The 18,357-nt window shown below is 50.3% G+C and overlaps 1 protein-coding gene across 3 annotated transcripts in view; it reads left to right on the top strand.

Moving 5' to 3' along the window:
• LOC140396095 (protein-methionine sulfoxide oxidase mical3a-like) overlaps positions 1 to 18,357 on the top strand; it is a 1,213,674-nt gene that overhangs the window by 789,874 nt on the left and 405,443 nt on the right. For all 3 annotated transcript variants that reach the window (XM_072484207.1, XM_072484206.1, XM_072484208.1), the window contains one exon: positions 9,892 to 10,081. In XM_072484207.1, the coding sequence (XP_072340308.1) occupies positions 9,892 to 10,081 (190 nt within the window). The remainder of the gene's footprint in view (positions 1 to 9,891; positions 10,082 to 18,357) is intronic.

Genomic DNA, 18,357 nt, shown 5'->3' with positions numbered 1-18,357 from the left:
ACAGTACAGGAGCTGACACTGAGACACACACAGTGTACAGGAGGTGACACTGAGACACACAGAGTACAGGAGCTGACACTGAGACACACACTGTGTACAGGAGCTGACACTGAGACACACACACTGTCCAGGAGCTGACACTGAGACACACACAGTGTACAGGAGCTGACACTGAGACACACACAGTGTACAGGAGCTGACACTGAGACACACAGTGTACAGGAGCTGACACTGAGACACACACAGTGTACAGGGGCTGACACTGAGACACACACAGAGTACAGGAGCTGACACTGAGACACACACAGTGTACAGGAGGTGACACTGAGACACACAGAGTACAGGAGCTGACACTGAGACACACACTGTGTACAGGAGCTGACACTGAGACACACACACTGTCCAGGAGCTGACACTGAGACACACACAGTGTACAGGAGCTGACACTGAGACACACACAGTGTACAGGAGCTGACACTGAGACACACACACTGTACAGGAGCTGACACTGAGACACACACACTGTACAGGAGCTGACACTGAGACACACACACCGTACAGGGGCTGACCCTGGACTCACACAGTGTACAGGTGCTGACACTGAGACACACACAGTGTACAGGAGCTGACACTGAGACACACACAGTGTACAGGAGCTGACACTGAGACACACACAGTGTACAGGAGCTGGCACTGAGACACACACAGTGTACAGGAGCTGACACTAAGACACACACACTGTACAGGAGCTGACACAGACACACACAGTGTACAGGAGCTGACACTGAGACACACACACAGTGTACAGGAGCTGACACTGAGACACACACACAGTGTACAGGAGCTGACACTGAGACACACACAGTGTACAGGAGCTGACACTGAGACACACAGTGTACAGGAGCTGACACTGAGACACACACACTGTACAGTATCAGACACTGAGACGCACACAGTGTACAGGAGCTGACACTGAGACACACACACTGTACAGGAGCTGACACTGAGACACACACAGTGTACAGGAGCTGACACTGAGACACACACAGTGTACAGGAGCTGACACTGAGACACACACACTGTACAGGAGCAGACACTGAGACACGCACAGCGTACAGGAGCTGACACTGAGACACACACACTGTACAGGAGCTGACACTGAGACACACACAGTGTACAGGAGCTGACACGGAGACACAGACAGTGTACAGGGGCTGACACTGAGACACACACAGTGTACAGGAGCTGACACTGAGACACACACAGTGTACAGGAGCTGACACAGACACACACAGTGTACAGGAGCTGACACGGAGACACAGACAGTGTACAGGGGCTGACACTGAGACACACACAGTGTACAGGAGCTGACACAGACACACACGCTGTACAGGAGCTGACACTGAGACACACACAGTGTACAGGAGCTGACACTGAGACACACACAGTGTACAGGAGCTGACACTGAGACACACACACTGTACAGGAGCTGACACAGACACACACAGTGTACAGGAGCTGACACTGAGACACACACAGTGTACAGGAGCTGACACTGAGACACACACACAGTGTACAGGAGCTGACACTGAGACACACAGTGTACAGGAGCTGACACTGAGTCACACACAGTGTACAGGAGCTGACACTGAGACACACACAGTGTACAGGAGCTGACACTGAGACACACACACTGTACAGGAGCAGACACTGAGACACACACAGTGTACATGAGCTGACACTGAGACACACACAGTGTACAGGAGCTGACACTGAGACACACACACTGTACAGGAGCAGACACTGAGGCACACACACTGTACAGGAGCTGACACTGAGACACACACAGTGTACAGGAGCTGACACGGAGACACAGACAGTGTACAGGGGCTGACACTGAGACACACACAGTGTACAGGAGCTGACACTGAGACACACACAGTGTACAGGAGCTGACACTGAGACACACACAGTGTACAGTAACTGCCACTGAGACACACACAGTGTACAGGAGCTGACACTGAGACACACACAGTGTACAGGAGCTGACACAGACACACACGCTGTACAGGAGCTGACACTGAGACACACACAGTGTACAGGAGCTGACACTGAGACACACACAGTGTACAGGAGCTGACACTGAGACACACACACTGTACAGGAGCTGACACAGACACACACAGTGTACAGGAGCTGACACTAAGACACACACAGTGTACAGGAGCTGACACTGAGACACACACACAGTGTACAGGAGCTGACACTGAGACACACAGTGCACAGGAGCTGACACTGAGTCACACACAGTGTACAGGAGCTGACACTGAGACACACACAGTGTACAGGAGCTGACACTGAGACACACACACTGTACAGGATCAGACACTGAGACACACACAGTGTACAGGAGCTGACACTGAGACACACACACTGTACAGGAGCTGACACTGAGACACACACAGTGTACAGGAGCTGACACTGAGACACACACACAGTGTACAGGAGCTGACACTGAGACACACACAGTGTACAGGAGCTGACACTGAGACACACACAGTGTACAGGAGCTGACACTGAGACACACACACTGTACAGGAGCAGACACTGAGACACGCACAGTGTACAGGAGCTGACACTGAGACACACACACTGTACAGGAGCTGACACTGAGACACACACAGTGTACAGGAGCTGACACGGAGACACAGACAGCGTGCACTTTGATTCCTTTGTCTATCTGATCTAAACCTGTCATAATCTTGTCTCTCTACCAAATCTACCCTCAACCTCCTTCACTCCGAGGAGAACATTAGTTTCTTAAACCCGATCCTTATCGCTAAAACACTGGATGCATTCTGGAAGAGCTCCTCCACCTCGCCTTACGGACCCTCACATCCTTCCTAAAGTGTGGACCTCAACCGAGATTTATAAAGGATCAGCATAACTTCACCACTTGTGTATCAATGTCTCTGTTCATCAACCCACGCCCCCACATGTTGCTAACTGCTCTCGGAATATAAGAACAAAGAAATGTACAGCACAGGAACAGGCCCTTCGGCCCTCCAAGCCCGTGTCGACCATGCTGCCCGACTAAACTACAATCTCCTACACTTCCTGGGTCCGTGTCCCTCTATTCCCATCCTATTCATGTATTTGTCAAGATGCCCCTTAAATGTCCCTATCATCCCTGCTTCCACCACTTCCTCCGGCAGCGAGTTCCAGGAACCCACTACCCTCTGGGTAAAAAACTTGCTTCGTACATCTACTCTAAACCTTGCCCCTCGCACCTTAAACCTATGCCCCTTAGTAATTGACCCCTCTACCCTGGGGAAAAACCTCTGACTATCCACTCTGTCTATGCCCCTCATAATTTTGTAGACCTCTATCAGGTCGCCCCTCAACCTCCTTCGTTCCAGTGAGAACAAACCGAGTTTATTCAACCGCTCCTCATAGCTAATGCCCTCCATACCAGGCAACATTCTGGTAAATCTCTTCTGCACCCTCTCTAAAGCCTCCACATCCTTCTGGTAGTGTGGCGACCAGAATTGAACACTATACTCCAAGTGTAGCCTAACTAAGGTTCTATACAGCTGCAACATGACTTGCCAATTCTTATACTCAATGCCCCGGCCAATGAAGGCAAGCATGCCGTATGCCTTCTTGACTACCTTCTCCACCTGTGTTGCCCCTTTCAGTGACCTGTGGACCTGTACTCCTAGATCTCTTTGACTTTCAATACTCTTGAGGGTTCTACCATTCATTGTATATTCCCTACCTGCATTAGACCTTCCAAAATGCATTACCTCACATTTGTCCGGATTAAACTCCATCTGCCATCTCCATATGGCGCATGAACAATGTAGATGAATGACCCGCTCCCTCTGTCCCCCCGCAGATTCCTGCCATTTAGTGTCTCCCGCCTCTCCCGACCCCTCCCTCCAAAATTCATCATTTCTCTGTATCCAATTCCTGCTGCCTGTTCCACTCGCCAACTCTCTCCTGTTTCAGGCAACTTGTGCCATCCTCAAGTTTGGTATCATTGGCAACGGTTCAATTTTTAGTCTGTATTCCATGTCTATGATGAAAAGCAGTGATCCTAACCCCTCCCTCCCACCCTCGCAGAACAATCCTCCCATCGAAAACACATCTATTTCCCACAACTTGCTGTCTTACTGTACTTCAACCAGTTATTTTTACATCCAAATTGTATCCACCGAGATACAATTTGGTTCACCAGCTTTCCCGAGACTTCCCAGGAATTTCCCGAATTCCATGAAGACAATTTCCACTGTTTCCCCAGCTGTCAACTTTCTCTGTTACTTCGTCAAAAAATTCAGTTCGATTGGCTCCCTTGAGTTAAGTCAAACCTCTCCCAAGTGTCTGTTCTTTTTTTGTTTCAGATTATTATTTCCAAACCCTTTCCCAACCCCAATATTAAACTGACCGCTCTGTTGTTACAAAGACTGTCCTTGAATAAGTGGAGGGGGGTGCGGGGGGTCACATCTGCCACTCTCATTCTCCCTCCCCTGTCTATCGGATGGATTATGGGAAACCCTTCCACTATCTCTGCTCTGTCTTGTTTAACCTGGGATGCAGGCCATCCGGACCCGGCATCTTATCCACACAAAATGTTCCCCTCCTGTCCAGTCCATCCTCCACTCACTCACACAGTCCAGTTTCGGATGGGAGCAGATGCCTGTTTGCCGCTCTGTGCTGTACATGTCCAGGAGCTGAGAAGCAGACACTGAGATTGGCAGTAGCACGGGTGGCAAGTTAAGGCACGTTTGTCAGACATAATGCATTGTGTGAAATCACAGAACTAATATCTGTTCGATTTTGGGTATCTAATTTTATTTGAAGGCCCTGGCAATGTCTCAGGCAGGACCTTGAGGTTTGAGTTAAGTAAAGCACATTTGTAAAGGACACATCATCCTTGGCCCGTCTCATTGACTTTCCTTACAAAATAATTTGCCTTCTTTGTTTCCACATCAATCTAATCAAATTTCTCTCAAGCCTTCTCCTGGATCCTACCTTTCCCCTCCCCATATTCCCTCACAATTCCCCCTCCTATTTCCCCTCAGCCCTCCCCTCCCTAATTCCTCCTCTTCCTTTCCCCTCCTTCCCTCCTCCACCCTCACCTCCCTCCTCTTCCTCCTCTCCTTAAACCACCTCCCTTATTTTGCACTCCCCCGCCCTCCTGCACTCCCCCGCTGCCTCGCTCCTGACTGACGTTATGTCAGGTGGTACACGGGGAGTGAGTCTGAACAGATAGTCAAACAGCTTCAGACTGCGTCGGTCCCCTGTAGTCAGAACCAAGCTGGTAAACATTCCCCAGTCCGTCTGCAAAGATGACCGTGTCATATGTGTCAGCTTGGTAATGTGTAAGAGGTCGGTGCATTGGGTGGTTTGGGGGGGGGGTGTGGTGTGAGCAAGGGAATGGGTGAGGGTGAGGGTGTGGGTGCTGGATGATGGGGGGTTGGGTGAGGGATGATTGTTGTTGTGGACGCTGGGGTGGGATTGGTCCCGGGAGTGGGGGCTGGGTGCTGGAGTGGTTGGTGGTGGATGCTGAGGTGGGCGGTGGGGGGTGGGTGCTGGTGTGAAGGAGTGGGTGTCGGGCGGGTGCTGGGCTAAGCGGGTGGGTGGTGGACGATAGGGGGATGGGTGAGGGGTGATTGTTGGTGTGGGCACTGGGATGGGTACCAGGGGTGGGGTGGGTCCTGGGGGTGGGGGCAGGGTGCTGGGGTGGGGTGTGGGTGCTGGTGTGAAGGAGTGGGTGTCGGGCGGGTGCTGGGCTAAAGGGGTGGGGGGTGGACGATAGGGGGATGGGTGAGGGATGATTGTTGGTATGGGCGCTGGGGTGGGGGCAGGGTGCTGGGGTGGGGTGTGGGTGCTGTTGTGAAGGAGTGGGTATCGGGCAGGTGCTGGGCGAAGGGGGTGGGTGTAAGGGTGGGGTGTGGTGGGGGTTGGGTATAAGGGTGAGGTGCAGGGGCAGGTTCTGGACTAAGGGGGTGGGTGTGAGGGGTAGGAGTGGGGGGCGTGTATATATGAGGGATTGAGGGGTGGGGGGTTGGTCCTGTAGTGTATGGAGTGTATGTGTTGGGTGTTCTAGATCCCATACAGGTCACCAACACTTGAAATAGTGCAACACTATTTTATTGAATCATTAACTGTTTAAACATACTTAGACTGTGGGTTAATACGATACTAGTTTTAACTAAAGACCTCTGCCTTGTCCTAACCAGTCGATGCACTCAGCACATTGTGAATGTCTGTGTTGCAGGCTGTGAGCTCTGTGCTCCTAGCTAGCTGCAACTCGAATGAGCGGGAACTCTGATGCTCCCAGTCTTTATAGTGCGTGTGCTCTCACTGGTGATTGGCTGCGGTGTTGTGTATGTTGATTGGTCTGACTGTGTGTCCATCAGTGTGTGGCTGCACCATGATATACTGGTGTATATTATGACATCCTCCCTTTTATAAAAAATGTACCTGCGTGGCAATAAATAGTGAATGTTCCTGACTACATGTGTGCGAAATATTTACAGGACTATGTACATAAAAACTAAGCTATTTACATGGGAAGGTGCCTGATGCAGAAAAGAACAGTGTGTCACAAGAATAACGAGGTGAACACGATATACAAACCACAAGAACAATTAAATGGAAGAACAGAACAAATCAGAAAGTCCATAAGTCCACAAAGTTCACAAATGAGGTCTCTGAGGTGGGCGACGAATTCTGGTTGACCACCTCAAGGGTGGGTCGGGAGCCGCCGGCTGTGGAGCGGGCTGGACTGCGTCAGAGTGAGGAGGATGCAGAGTAACTGGAATCTCTGCATAGTCCAGGTCAGGGACAACAGGAGGGCGTGGCAATGGTGGAGGATCACGTAGCGAGCGCTGAACGAGACGAAGGGCGCGCCGATTGCGGCGCAGATTAGAGCTATCCGGTAGATGAACCAGGAACGAGCGGGGGGGGGGGGGGGCACCTGCCGAAGGACCACAGCGGTTGCAGACCAACCACCATCCAGAAGATGGATGCGGACGCTGTCATCTGGAGTCAGAGCAGGGAGATTAGCTGCACGGGAGTCATGAGCCGCCTTGTGCCGTGCACGAGACAGTTGCATTTGTTGAAGGAACGGAACATGGTCGAAGTCTGGGACATGAATGGACGGCACCGTTGTCCTCAGGGTGCGATCCATGAGCAGCTGGGCTGGCGACAGGCCAGTGGACAGTGGGGCCGAGCGATAGGCCAGCAGGGTGAGGTAGAAATCAGACCCAGCATCGGCAGCCTTGCAGAGGAGCCGTTTGACTATGTGGACGCCCTTCTCCGCTTTGCAGTTGGATTGGGGGTACAGGGGACTGGATGTCACATGCACAATGTTGTACCTCCTGGCAAAGTTGGACCATTCCTGGCTTGCGAAGCAGGGGCCATTGTCCGACATCGCAGTGAGTGGGATGCCGTGTCGAGCAAAGGTGTCCTTACAGGCACAGATGACTGCAGAAGATGTGATGTTGTGTAAACGTACCACCTCCGGGTAGTTTGAAAAATAGTCTACAATCAGGACATAGTCCCTGCCCAGCGCGTGGAACAGTTCAATGCCGACCTTGGACCAAGAGGACGTGACCAACTCATGGGGCTGTAGGGTCTCACGTGGTTGGGCCGGCTGGAAATGCTGACAAGTGGGACAGTTGAGCACTGTGTTGGCGATGTCGTCATTGATGCCAGGCCAGTACACTGCCTCTCGGGCCCGTCGGCGGCACTTCTCCACGCCAAGATGGCCCTCGTGTAGCTGTTCCAAGACGAGCTGGCGCATGCTGTGTGGGATGACAATGCGGTCCAGTTTCAGGAGAACACCATCGACTACCGCCAGATCATCTCTGATGTTGTAGAACTGCGGGCATTGGCCCTTGTGCCACCTGTCTGTTAGGTGGCGCATGACACGCTGTAGCAAAGGGTCAGCCGCTGTCTCGCGGCGAATTTAGACGAGGCATTCATCCGTGGCAGGTAGATTCGGAGGTGGGCCTGTAGCTGCAAGATTGCGCAAGGATGCGGAGGTGCGTGAGAAAGGATTGGAAAGGTTCATCCTTACCCTGCAAACGCTGCTGGAACACGTAGCGCTCGAAACTTTCATTCACCTCTACGCTGCAGTGAGTGTCAAACTTGAGGAGAACCGTCTTGAACTTCGTCTTATCTTAATCATCTGCGAAGGTGAGAGAGTTGAAAATGTGGATGGCATGGTCCCCGGCCGTGGAGAGGAGAAGAGCAATCTTTCTGGTGTCCGAGGCGCCCTCCCTGTCCGTGGCTTCGAGGAAGAGCTGGAAGCGCTGTTTGAAAATCTTCCAGTTGACCCCGAGGTTGCCGGCGATGCGGAGCGGCAGCGGTGGGCTGATGTTGTCCATGTTGCAGGATGACGGAATGCTGGCGGAAAGCAGATCACTTGCAGGTGGGTCTAAGAAGTGTTAGTATCCCACCACTCCTGGTATCATGATGTGTTGGGTGTTCTGGATTACATACAGGTCACCAACACTTGAAATAGTGCAACACTATTTTATTGAATCATTAACTGTTTAAACATACTTAGACTGTGGGTTAATATGACACTAGCTTTAACTAAAGACCTCTGCCTTGTCCTAACCAGTCGATGCACTCAGCACATGGTGAATGTCTGTGTTGCAGGCTGTGAGCTCTGTCCTCCTAGCTAGCTGCTACTCGAATGAACGGGAACTCTGATGCTCCCTGTCTTTATAGTGCATGTGCTCTCACTGGTGATTGGCTGCGGTGTTGTGTATGTTGATTGGTCCGACTGTGTGTCCATCAGTGTGTGTCTGCACCATGATACACTGGTGTATATTATGACATGGGGGAGTGGGTGTTGAGGTGGGGTGTGTGTGTTGAGGTGGGGAGTGGGTGTGGTGCTGGGGTGATGGGTGTGTGGGGTGGGTGTGGGGGTTGGGTGTACAGGCGAGGTGTGGGAGTGGTTGCTGGGTGGGAAGGGGGAGTGGATGCTGAGATGGGGGTGGGTGCGAGGGGATGGAGGGATGGGTGTATGGAGCATTGCTAATGGGGTGTGTCTGCGGCTCTCTCCTTGCAGCTGATAAATCTTCCTAACTGCAACTGCAGAATCCATTTTCTGATTCACCGTCCTTCATGACTCCACTGTTCCTCAAACATTCAAGTAGCAAATTTTAAAATTGGCAGGTAGTTCATTGAGAATTGGAGCTATCCTTTGCAAACAACCTCAAGGTGACAGCTACAGCATCAGATCAATACTCATGTTGCAATGTGTGCGTTGCAGTGTTGGAGTTTGCAGTGTGTGCATTGCAGTGTTATCTTGTAAAGAAAGACTTATGTTTAAACAGCACCATTCAAAGCCATAAAATATTCCAATGTTTCCAATCAAATGATGCAGTTTGACAGTGTTGTCACCAAGGTCAAAAATGTGAAATCCATTCTCACACAGCAGTTACTTACAAGATCCATGTAATAATGACTGGATGCTCTGTGTGTGTTATTTTGGTGTTGGGCAGGGGGGGGGGGGGCAGGGACACTGTCTCTGCTCATCCTCTTGTGCCTTTATGTCCACCTCAGTGGGCAGACGGACATCCGGAGACAGTCTCAAGAGAAAGACGGTATCTCTGACGGTGCGGCACTCCCTCGGACTGGGTTTTGAACTCCAGTGGGATTTACACCCACAAAGCCCTCAGCCTGAGGCGAGGGAGCTGGTGACTGAGTCAACCTGGCACCTAGGTGAGAAGCAGGCCTGTTGTGCAGCGTTTCGGAGAATGGAAATGCTGCCATGGGGCTGTTGTTGACCAGAGGGGATCCCTCGTGCGTTGTAGTGTGATGCTGTTGCCTCTGAACACTGACTACAGTAAAACTCTCTCCTTGCAGCAATCCATGAAGAAGAAGGACTTCCCCACACAGTTCGGAGGCAGTGATGTCTGCTATTTTTGTGGGAAGCGGGTCTATGTGATGGAGCGCCTGAGTGCTGAGGGGAAATTCTTCCACCGTGGCTGCTTCAAGTGTGCATATTGTGGGATGACACTGCGCCTGGCAACGTACGCCTACAACCCAGAGAACGGTAAGATCGTCACAACAACCAAAAGACAACAGGCCCCCATCAAAATTCCCATCACAAATTTCCTCCATCAAATTCAACCTACACTGACAACAAAGCAATCCTCAAACTAGTGCATCAAACCGGATTCCAAAACCCACCCCATAACCTCGGTTCCTGTGAGCGAGAGATTCCGGTTACTGTGAGTGAGAGTTTCCCGGTTACTGTGAGTGAGTTTCCTGGTTACTGTGAGTGAGGGTTTCCTGGTTACTGTGAGTGAGAGTTTCCCGGTTACTGTGAGTGAGCTTCCCGGATACTGTGAGTGAGAGTTTCCCGGTTACTGTGAGTGAGTGTTTCCCGGTTACTGTGAGTGAGTGTTTCCCGGTTACTGTGTTTCCCGGTTACTGTGAGTGAGGGTTTCCTGGTTACTGTGAGTGAGAGTTTCCCGGTTTGTGTGAGTGAGTGTTTCCCGGTTACTGTGAGTGAGTGTTTCCCGGTTACTGTGAGCGAGTGTTTCCCGGTTACTGTGAGTGAGTGTTTCCCAGTTACTGTGAGTGAGTGTTTCCCGGTTACTGTGAGTGAGTTTCCCGGATACTGTGGGTGAGAGTTTCCCGGTTACTGTGAGTGAGAGTTTCCCGGTTACTGTGAGTGAGTGTTTCCCAGTTACTGTGAGTGAGTGTTTCCCGGTTACTGTGAGCGAGTGTTTCCCGGTTACTGTGGGTGAGAGTTTCCCGGTTACTGTGAGTGACAGTTTCCCGGTTACTGTGAGTGAGAGTTTCCCGGTTACTGTGAGTGAGTGTTTCCCGGTTACTGTGAGCGAGTGTTTCCCGGTTACTGTGGGTGAGAGTTTCCCGGTTACTGTGAGTGACAGTTTCCCGGTTACTGTGAGTGAGAGTTTCCCGGTTACTGTGAGTGAGTGTTTCCCGGTTACTGTGAGTGAGAGTTTCCCGGTTACTGTGAGTGAGTTTCCCGGATACTGTGGGTGAGAGTTTCCCGGTTACTGTGAGTGAGTGTTTCCCGGTTACTGTGAGTGAGTGTTTCCCGGTTACTGTGAGTGAGTGTTTCCCAGTTACTGTGGGTGAGAGTTTCCTGGTTACTGTGAGCGAGTGTTTCCCGGTTACTGTGAGTGAGTGTTTCCCGTTTTCTGTGAGTGAGTTTCCCAGTTACTGTGAGTGAGAGTTTCCCGGTTACTGTGAGGGAGAGTTTCCCGGTTACTGTGAGTGAGTGTTTCCAGTTACTGTGAGTGAGAGTTTCCCGGTTACTGTGAGTGTTTCCCAGTTACTGTGAGTGAGAGTTTCACGGTTACTGTGAGCGAGAGATTCCCGGTTACTGTGAGTGAGTGGTTCCCGGTTACTGTGAATGAGTGTTTCCCGGTTAATGAGAGTGAGAGTTTCCCGGTTACTGTGAGTGAGTGTTTCCCGGTTACTGTGTGTTAGTGTTTCTCGGTTACTGTGAGTGAGTGGTTCCCGGTTACTGTGAATGAGTGTTTCCCGGTTAATGAGAGTGAGAGTTTCCTGTTTACTGTGAGTGAGTGTTTCGCTGTTACTGTGAATGAGTGTTTCCCGGTTACTGTGAGTGAGAGTTTCCCGGTTACTGTGAGTGAGTGTTTCCCGGTTACTGTGAGTGAGAGTTTCTCGGTTACTGTGAATGAGTGTTTCCCGGTTACTGTGAGTGAGAGTTTCCCGGTTACTGTGAGTGAGTGTTTCTCGGTTACTGTGAGTGAGAGTTTCCCGGTTACTGAGAGCGTTTCCCGGTTACTGTGAGTGACTTACCCTGTCACTGTGAGTGAGAGTTTCCCGGTTACTGTGAGTGAGAGTTTCCCGGTTACTGTTAGTGAGAGTTTCCCGGTTACTGTGAGTGAGTGTTTCCGGTTACTGTGAGTGAGAGTTTCCCGGTTACTGTGAGAGAGTTTCCCGGATACTGTGAGTGAGTGTTTCCCAGTTACTGTGAGCGAGAGTTTCCTGGTGACTGTGAGTGAGAGTTTCCCGGTTGCTGTGAGAGTTTCCCGGTTACTGTGAGTGAGAGTTTCCCGGTTACTGTGAGCGAGTGTTTCCCAGTTACTGTGAGTGAGTGTTTCCCGGTTACTGTGAGTGAGAGTTTCCCGGTTAATGTGAGTGAGAGTTTCTCGGTTACTGTGAGTGAGAGTTTCCCGGTTACTGTGAGTGAGAGTTTCCCGGTTACTGTGAGTGAGAGTTTCCCGGTTACTGTGAGTGAGTGTTTCCCGGTTACTGTGAGCGAGTGTTTCCCAGTTACTGTGAGCGAGAGTTTCCGGTTACTGTGAGAGAGAGTTTCCTGGTTACTGTGAGTGAGAGTTTCCCGGTTTGTGTGAGTGAGTTTCCTGGTTACTGTGAGTGTTTCTCGGTTACTGTGAGTGAGTGTTTCCCGGTTACTGTGAGTGAGTGTTTCCCGGTTACTGTGAGTGAGAGTTTCCCGGTTAATGTGAGTGAGTTTCCCGGTTACTGTGAGTGTTTCCCGGTTCCTTTGAGTGAGAGTTTCCCGGTTACTGAGAGTGTTTCCCGGTTACTGTGAGTGACTTACCCTGTCACTGTGAGTGAGAGTTTCCCGGTTACTGTGAGCGTTTCCCGGTTACTGTGAGCGAGTGTTTCCCGGTTACTGTGAGTGAGAGTTTCTCGGTTACTGTGAGTGAGAGTTTCCCGGTTACTGAGAGTGTTTCCCGGTTACTGTGAGTGACTTACCCTGTCACTGTGAGTGAGAGTTTCCCGGTTACTGTGAGCGTTTCCCGGTTACTGTGAGCGAGTGTTTCCCGGTTACTGTGAGTGAGAGTTTCCCGGTCACTGTGAGTGAGAGTTTCCCGGTTACTGTGAGTGAGAGTTTCCGGTTACTGTGAGTGAGTGTTTCCCGGTTACTGTGAGTGTTTCCCGGTTACTGTGAGTGAGAGTTTCCGGTTACTGTGAGTGAGTGCTTCCCGGTTACTGTGAGTGAGAGTTTCCCGGTTAATGTCAGTGAGAGTTTCCCGGTTACTGTGAGTGAGAGTTTCTCGGTTACTGTGAGTGAGAGTTTCCCGGTTACTGTGAGTGAGTATTCCCCGGTTACTGTGAGTGTTTCCCGGTTACTGTGCGTGTGAGTTTCCTGGTTACTGTGAGTGAGAGTTTCCCGGTTACTGTGAGTGAGTGTTTCCCGGTTACTGTGAGTGTTTCCCGGTTACTGTGAGTGAGAGTTTCCGGTTACTGTGAATGAGAGTTTCCCGGATACTGTGAGTGAGTGTTTTCCGGTTACTGTGAATAAGAGTTCTCGGTTACTTTAAGTGAGAGTTTCCCAGTTACTGTGAGTGAGTGTTTCGCTGTGACTGTGAGTGAGTGTTTCCCGGTTACTGTGAGTTTTTCCCAGTTACTGTGAGTGAGTGTTTCCCGGCTACTGTGAGTGTTTCCCGGTTACTGTGAGTGAAAATTTCCCGGTTACTGTGGGTGGGAGTTTCCCGGTTACTGTGAGTGAGTGTTTCCCGGTTACTGTGAGTGTTTCCCGGTTAATGTGAGTGAGAGTTTCCCGGTTACTGTGAGTGTTTCCTGGTTGCTGTGAGTGTTTCCTGGTTATTGTGAGTGAGTGTTTCCCAGTTAATGAGAGTGAGAGTTTCCCGGATACTGTGAGTGAGTGTTTTCCGGTTACTGTGGGTGAGTGCTTTCCGGTTACTGTGAGTGAGTGTTTTCCGGTTACTGTGGGTGAGAGTTTCCTGGTTACTGTGAGTGAGAGTTTCCCGGTTACTGTGAGAGAGAGTTTCCTGGTTACTGTGAGTGAGAGTTTCCCGGTTTGTGTGAGTGAGTTTCCTGGTTACTGTGAGTGTTTCCCGGTTACTGTGAGTGAGTGTTTCCCGGTTACTGTGAGTGAGAGTTTCCCGGTTAATGTGAGTGAGTTTCCCGGTTACTGTGAGTGTTTCCCGGTTCCTTTGAGTGAGAGTTTCCCGGTTACTGAGAGTGTTTCCCGGTTACTGTGAGTGACTTACCCTGTCACTGTGAGTGAGAGTTTCCCGGTTACTGTGAGTGTTTCCCGGTTACTATGAGTGAGAGTTTCCCGGTTACTGTGAGTGAGTGTTTCCCGGCTCCTGTGAGTGTTTCCCGGTTACTGTGAGTGAGAGTTTCCCAGTTAATGTGAGTGAAGTTTCCCGGTTACTGTGGGTGGGAGTTTCCCGGTTACTGTGAGTGAGTGTTTCCCGGTTACTGTGTTTCCCGGTTACTGTGAGTGAGAGTTTCCCGGTTAATGTGAGTGAGAGTTTCCCGGTTACTGTGAGTGAGTGTTTCCCGGTTACTGTGAGTGTTTCCCGGTTACTGTGAGTGGGAGTTTCCGGTTACTGTGAATGAGAGTTTCCCAGATACTGTGAGTGAGTGTTTTCCGGTTACTGTGGGTGAGTGTTTTCCGGTTACTGTGAGTGAGAGTTTCCCGGTTACTGAGAGTGTTTCCCGGTTACTGTGTTTCCCGGTTACTGTGAGTGAGAGTTTCCCGGTTAATGTGAGTGAGAGTTTCCCGGTTACTGTGAGTGAGTGTTTCCTGGTTCCTCTGAGTGAGAGTTTCCCGGTTAATGTGAGTGAGAGTTTCCCGGTTACTGTGAGTGAGAGTTTCCCGGTTACTGTGAGTGTTTCCTGGTTACTGTGAGTGTTTCCCAGTTACTGTGAGTGAGTGTTTCCCAGTTAATGAGAGTGAGAGTTTCCCGGTTACTGTGAGCGAGTGTTTCGCGGTTACTGTGAGTGAGTGTTTCCCGGTTACTGTGAGTGAGTGTTTCCCGGTTACTGTGAGTGATAGTTTCCTTGTTACTGTGAGTGAGTGTTTCCCGGTTACTGTGAGAGTTTCCCGGTTACTCTGAATGAGTGCTTCCCGGTTAATGTGAGTGACAGTTTCCCGGTTAATGTGAGTGAGAGTTTCCCGGTCATTGTGAGTGAGAGTTTCCTGGGTACTGTGAGTGAGTGTTTCCCGGTTACTGTGAGTGAGAGTTTCCCGGTTACTGTGAGTGAGAGTTTCCCGGTTACTGTGAGTGAGATTTTCCCGGTTACTGTGAGTGTTTCCTGGTTACTGTGAGTGTTTCCCAGTTACTGTGAGTGAGTGTTTCCCAGTTAATGAGAGTGAGAGTTTCCCGGTTACTGTGAGCGAGTGTTTCGCGGTTACTGTGAGTGAGTGTTTCCCGGTTACTGTGAGTGAGAGTTTCCCGGTTACTGTGAGTGAGTGTTTCCTGGTTCCTGTGAGTGAGAGTTTCCCGGTTAATGTGAGTGAGAGTTTCCCGGTTACTGTGAGTGAGAGTTTCCCGGTTACTGTGAGTGTTTCCTGGTTACTGTGAGTGTTTCCCAGTTACTGTGAGTGAGTGTTTCCCAGTTAATGAGAGTGAGAGTTTCCCGGTTACTGTGAGCGAATGTTTTGCGGTTACTGTGAGTGAGAGTTTCCCGGTTACTGTGAGTGAGTGTTTCCTGGTTCCTGTGAGTGAGAGTTTCCCGGTTAATGTGAGTGAGAGTTTCCCGGTTACTGTGAGTGAGAGTTTCCCGGTTACTGTGAGTGTTTCCTGGTTACTGTGAGTGTTTCCCAGTTACTGTGAGTGAGTGTTTCCCAGTTAATGAGAGTGAGAGTTTCCCGGTTACTGTGAGCGAATGTTTTGCGGTTACTGTGAGTGAGTGTTTCCCGGTTACTGTGAGTGAGTGTTTCCCGGTTACCGTGAGTGTTAGTTTCCTGGTTACTGTGAGTGAGTGTTTCCCGGTTACTGTGAGAGTTTCCCGGTTACTCTGAATGAGTGCTTCCCGGTTAATGTGAGTGACAGTTTCCCGGTTAATGTGAGTGACATTCCCGGTCACTGTGAGTGTTAGTTTCCTGGTTACTGTGAGTGAGTGTTTCCCGGTTACTGTGAGAGTTTCCTGGGTACTGTGAGTGAGTGTTTCCCGGTTACTGTGAGTGAGAGTTTCCCGGTTACTGTGAGTGACATTCCCGGTCACTGTGAGTGAGAATTTCCCGGTTACTGTGAGTGAGAGTTTCCCGGTTACTGTGAGTGAGTGTTTCCCGGTTACTGTGAGTGAGAGTTTCCCGGTTACTGTGAGTGTTTCCCGGTTACTATGAGTGAGAGTTTCTCGGTTACTGTGAGTGTTTCCCGGTTACTATGAGTGAGAGTTTCTCGGTTACTGTGAGCGTTTCCCGGTTACTGTGAGCGAGTGTTTCCTGTTTACTGTGTGTTAGTGTTTCCCGGTTACAGTGAGTGAGTGTTTCCCGGTTACTGTGAGTGAGAGTTTCCCGGTTACTGTGAGTGAGTGTTTCCGGGTTACTGTGAGTGTTTCCCGGTTACTGTGAGTGGGAGTTTCCGGTTACTGTGTATGAGAGTTTCCCAGATACGGTGAGTGAGTGTTTTCTGCTTACTGTGGGTGAGTGTTTTCCGGTTACTGTGAGTGAGAGTTTCCCGGTTACTGAGAGTGTTTCCCGGTTACTGTGAGTGACTTTCCCGGTCACTGTGAGTGAGAGTTTCCCGGTTACTGTGAGTGAGAGTTTCCCGGTTACTGTGAGTGTTTCCCGGTTACTGTGAGTGTTTCCCGGTTACTATGAGCGAGTGTTTCCCGGTTACTGTGTGTTAGTGTTTCCCAGATACGGTGAGTGAGTGTTTTCTGCTTACTGTGGGTGAGTGTTTTCCGGTTACTGTGAGTGAGAGTTTCCCGGTTACTGAGAGTGTTTCCCGGTTACTGTGAGTGACTTTCCCGGTCACTGTGAGTGAGAGTTTCCCGGTTACTGTGAGTGAGAGTTTCCCGGTTACTGTGAGTGAGATTTTCCCGGTTACTGTGAGTGTTTCCTGGTTACTGTGAGTGTTTCCCAGTTACTGTGAGTGAGTGTTTCCCAGTTAATGAGAGTGAGAGTTTCCCGGTTACTGTGAGCGAGTGTTTCGCGGTTACTGTGAGTGAGTGTTTCCCGGTTACTGTGAGTGAGAGTTTCCCGGTTACTGTGAGTGAGTGTTTCCTGGTTCCTGTGAGTGAGAGTTTCCCGGTTAATGTGAGTGAGAGTTTCCCGGTTACTGTGAGTGAGAGTTTCCCGGTTACTGTGAGTGTTTCCTGGTTACTGTGAGTGTTTCCCAGTTACTGTGAGTGAGTGTTTCCCAGTTAATGAGAGTGAGAGTTTCCCGGTTACTGTGAGCGAATGTTTTGCGGTTACTGTGAGTGAGAGTTTCCCGGTTACTGTGAGTGAGTGTTTCCTGGTTCCTGTGAGTGAGAGTTTTCCGGTTAATGTGAGTGAGAGTTTCCCGGTTACTGTGAGTGAGAGTTTCCCGGTTACTGTGAGTGTTTCCTGGTTACTGTGAGTGTTTCCCAGTTACTGTGAGTGAGTGTTTCCCAGTTAATGAGAGTGAGAGTTTCCCGGTTACTGTGAGCGAATGTTTTGCGGTTACTGTGAGTGAGTGTTTCCCGGTTACTGTGAGTGAGTGTTTCCCGGTTACCGTGAGTGTTAGTTTCCTGGTTACTGTGAGTGAGTGTTTCCCGGTTACTGTGAGAGTTTCCCGGTTACTCTGAATGAGTGCTTCCCGGTTAATGTGAGTGACAGTTTCCCGGTTAATGTGAGTGACATTCCCGGTCACTGTGAGTGTTAGTTTCCTGGTTACTGTGAGTGAGTGTTTCCCGGTTACTGTGAGAGTTTCCTGGGTACTGTGAGTGAGTGTTTCCCGGTTACTGTGAGTGAGAGTTTCCCGGTTACTGTGAGTGACATTCCCGGTCACTGTGAGTGAGAATTTCCCGGTTACTGTGAGTGAGAGTTTCCCGGTTACTGTGAGTGAGTGTTTCCCGGTTACTGTGAGTGAGAGTTTCCCGGTTACTGTGAGTGTTTCCCGGTTACTATGAGTGAGAGTTTCTCGGTTACTGTGAGTGTTTCCCGGTTACTATGAGTGAGAGTTTCTCGGTTACTGTGAGCGTTTCCCGGTTACTGTGAGCGAGTGTTTCCTGTTTACTGTGTGTTAGTGTTTCCCGGTTACAGTGAGTGAGTGTTTCCCGGTTACTGTGAGTGAGAGTTTCCCGGTTACTGTGAGTGAGTGTTTCCGGGTTACTGTGAGTGTTTCCCGGTTACTGTGAGTGGGAGCTTCCGGTTACTGTGTATGAGAGTTTCCCAGATACGGTGAGTGAGTGTTTTCTGCTTACTGTGGGTGAGTGTTTTCCGGTTACTGTGAGTGAGAGTTTCCCGGTTACTGAGAGTGTTTCCCGGTTACTGTGAGTGACTTTCCCGGTCACTGTGAGTGAGAGTTTCCCGGTTACTGTGAGTGAGAGTTTCCCGGTTACTGTGAGTGTTTCCCGGTTACTGTGAGTGTTTCCCGGTTACTATGAGCGAGTGTTTCCCGGTTACTGTGTGTT

Source organism: Scyliorhinus torazame, chromosome 19, assembly GCF_047496885.1.
Source record: "Scyliorhinus torazame isolate Kashiwa2021f chromosome 19, sScyTor2.1, whole genome shotgun sequence".
Lineage (NCBI taxonomy): Eukaryota > Metazoa > Chordata > Chondrichthyes > Carcharhiniformes > Scyliorhinidae > Scyliorhinus > Scyliorhinus torazame.
The sequence above is the reverse complement of the archived record's forward strand: the minus strand, read 5'-3'. Positions and strand labels throughout refer to the sequence as shown.